This window comes from Medicago truncatula, chromosome 4 (genome assembly GCF_003473485.1).
Source record: "Medicago truncatula cultivar Jemalong A17 chromosome 4, MtrunA17r5.0-ANR, whole genome shotgun sequence".
NCBI classification, from domain to species: Eukaryota; Viridiplantae; Streptophyta; class Magnoliopsida; order Fabales; family Fabaceae; genus Medicago; species Medicago truncatula.
In genome coordinates this window covers 44,884,619-44,886,940 of record NC_053045.1, presented here as the reverse complement: position 1 = coordinate 44,886,940, position 2,322 = coordinate 44,884,619, and the positions used below count along the sequence as shown (strand labels likewise).

The following is a 2,322-nucleotide window of genomic DNA, read 5'->3' as shown; positions in this document are numbered from 1 at the left end:
AACAAACTAAACAGAATAAAATGACTGAGGTTTTATATTAAGTATTATCCAACACATTTTTATCTATCTGTTTCAGTGAAATTTATTATAAAATTACACCAGTAAACCTGAAAGTTAAGGCTAACTTAATATGCCTACTGTTAATAATCCTTCTAATATGTGTATCTGGATGCATTTCATTCAACCAAGTTATTTACAAGCAAACCCAATCCTTGAGGCTAAACACATGTACGTTATTAAGTATTTACAACTGCATATCCCAGATTGCAGGCTTCAGAATTGGATCTTTGTGACTGCAATTGCTTCAACATAATTCAATCAACAAAACTACACTAAGTGAACGGATGTGCATCTAATTGTCGCTACAATTTGGAGCATCCTAATTTTTACCGTGCATTTACATTCGGACACAAGAAAATGTGTGTCACTGCCAAACCAAACACAGCAAATAAATCTGAAAGTTAAGAGACTAACCCTAACCCACTATATTCACCTGATTTCCTAACAAATGGTAAAACTTAGTACCAACCTACACCCGTTGAACCGTTCCATTAAATGCATTCACAAAGTTGCACTAATAAACTTAAAAGTGGAGTCTAATCTAACATTCCAAAAAATTAATATCAATCAATGAATATGTATATATATATATATATATACATTTACGCTCAACATTATTAAAACTAAAGTTATGGATTACTACAATTTACACTAAACCAAAACAGGTCAGAAGAAAACTCAAGTAAAAGCATTTGTTTGTATATAACACAACCTTGGAAACTTACAAGGTCGGTGATCCGTTTTCAGAAGAGCTAACTACAGAATCAACTGCTTCATTCTCAAAACTCCTATCTCTACTAACATCAGCTTCAAGTTGGTTTATCCCATCCTCCCCAAGATATTGCTTGAGTTCTTCTCTATAAACCCTCAACTGCTCTTCCAACACACTCCTATGAGATTCATGCCTCGTGATCGTCCATTCCAAAGATTCAATCACTTCATCATCATACTCTAACTTCTGTTCAGCCATTCTGCGGAATTGATTCGCTTGAATTTCAGCCGAGCTCTTCTCACTCTGAAGCCTGAGAATCATCGCCATTGCCTCTTCCGCAGATGAAGAAGCCGCTATCCGTTCCTTATCAAGCTCCGCAAACGCCGCATTAGCTTTCCTGCGCTCAATCTTTATCAACTTTCTCAGAGTCATTGCATCAAACACCTCATCCACATCAGGAACCTGCATTTCACTATCATCTTTCCTTTCCGACCGATCTTCCAAACGACCATTCAATCTCTCTCCGGCAACATTAGACCTCTTCTGAGTCGAAGAATTGGTATTAGGGTCAGACCCATTTTCCAAAGATGGAATTTTTTTCTTAGAAACTTCCAAAACAATGTTTTCCAAACATAAACGAATTGTGGGCATGCGTCCAAAATCACAGAGAAAACGTAGGGCACCCTTGAAATGCCAACCGAAGTGAAGAATCTTGAAACAAAAGCCTAACATCAAAAACATGCCGAGAAAGTTGAGGAGGCGAGAGAGACAAGAGAGGAGAACGAAGCTACATCCGAATTGGGTGAGAAAATTGAGAGGAAGAGCGAGATTCATGAGAGGAAGCCTCTGATGCAAGAGAAAGGAGGGAGAGTCTGCATCTGAGGCGGATCTTAGCGTGAAAAGGGAAAAGAATGGAAGAAGAATGAGGTTGTTTTGAAAGGGAGGGGAAATGTGTGAAATGGGGGGTATGAAGAAGAAGATGATGATGAGAAGCCGTTGGTGACGGTGTATATCATTGGGTTTGAGAGTGTAAAGGGAAGCAACAGTGACGACGGTGAGTGTTGGGAAAACAGAAAAAGGAGATGAAAATGATGGTGGATGCGGACAAATAGAGGGTTCGGTTGTTATGGTGAAATTAGACCATTTCAGAGATTCTACTCTGTTTTGGTGTCTACTCTTTTTTACACAAGAAAATATATAATTTTATTCAACAAAAAATAGTATATTTAATCCTCTATAAAAAGTATATTAAATGATGTCCAACATAAATAAATGTAGGTCAAAATATGGTTATGATTAAGGATGTGGATAAGTTAGATCGGTCTATAATGATTTGCCATTTAATTTATATTAAACTTAACTATAACTTTTTTAAATTTTGACCAAGGTTATTTTTATTTGAAGAAAAAGACAAATATTATTTTATAAGTCTATTTAACTAAATAGATCATATCATCTTCGATAAAAAATAGTTCTTTATACTTGATTGGAGACATATTTCAATAAATACAAATACTATTTTTTATTGCAATTATTATCATATTAAATTT

At 35.6% G+C, this 2,322-nt stretch overlaps 1 protein-coding gene across 1 annotated transcript; it reads right to left on the bottom strand.

Annotated features, from left to right (window-relative positions):
- Nucleotides 1-648: 648 nt before the first annotated feature.
- Nucleotides 649-1,937, bottom strand: LOC11409282 (protein FLOURY 1-like). Its single transcript, XM_003608322.4, has one exon. The coding sequence runs from the start codon at nucleotides 1,604-1,606 to the stop codon at nucleotides 782-784; it is 825 nt and encodes a 274-aa protein (XP_003608370.3). The 5' UTR covers nucleotides 1,607-1,937; the 3' UTR covers nucleotides 649-781.
- Between the last annotated feature and the right edge of the window lie 385 nt (nucleotides 1,938-2,322).

Coding starts and splice junctions, on each gene's coding strand:
- LOC11409282 (XM_003608322.4), bottom strand. CDS start 1,606: ATGAATCTCGCTCTTCCTCTCAATTTTCTCACCCAATTCGGATGTAGC.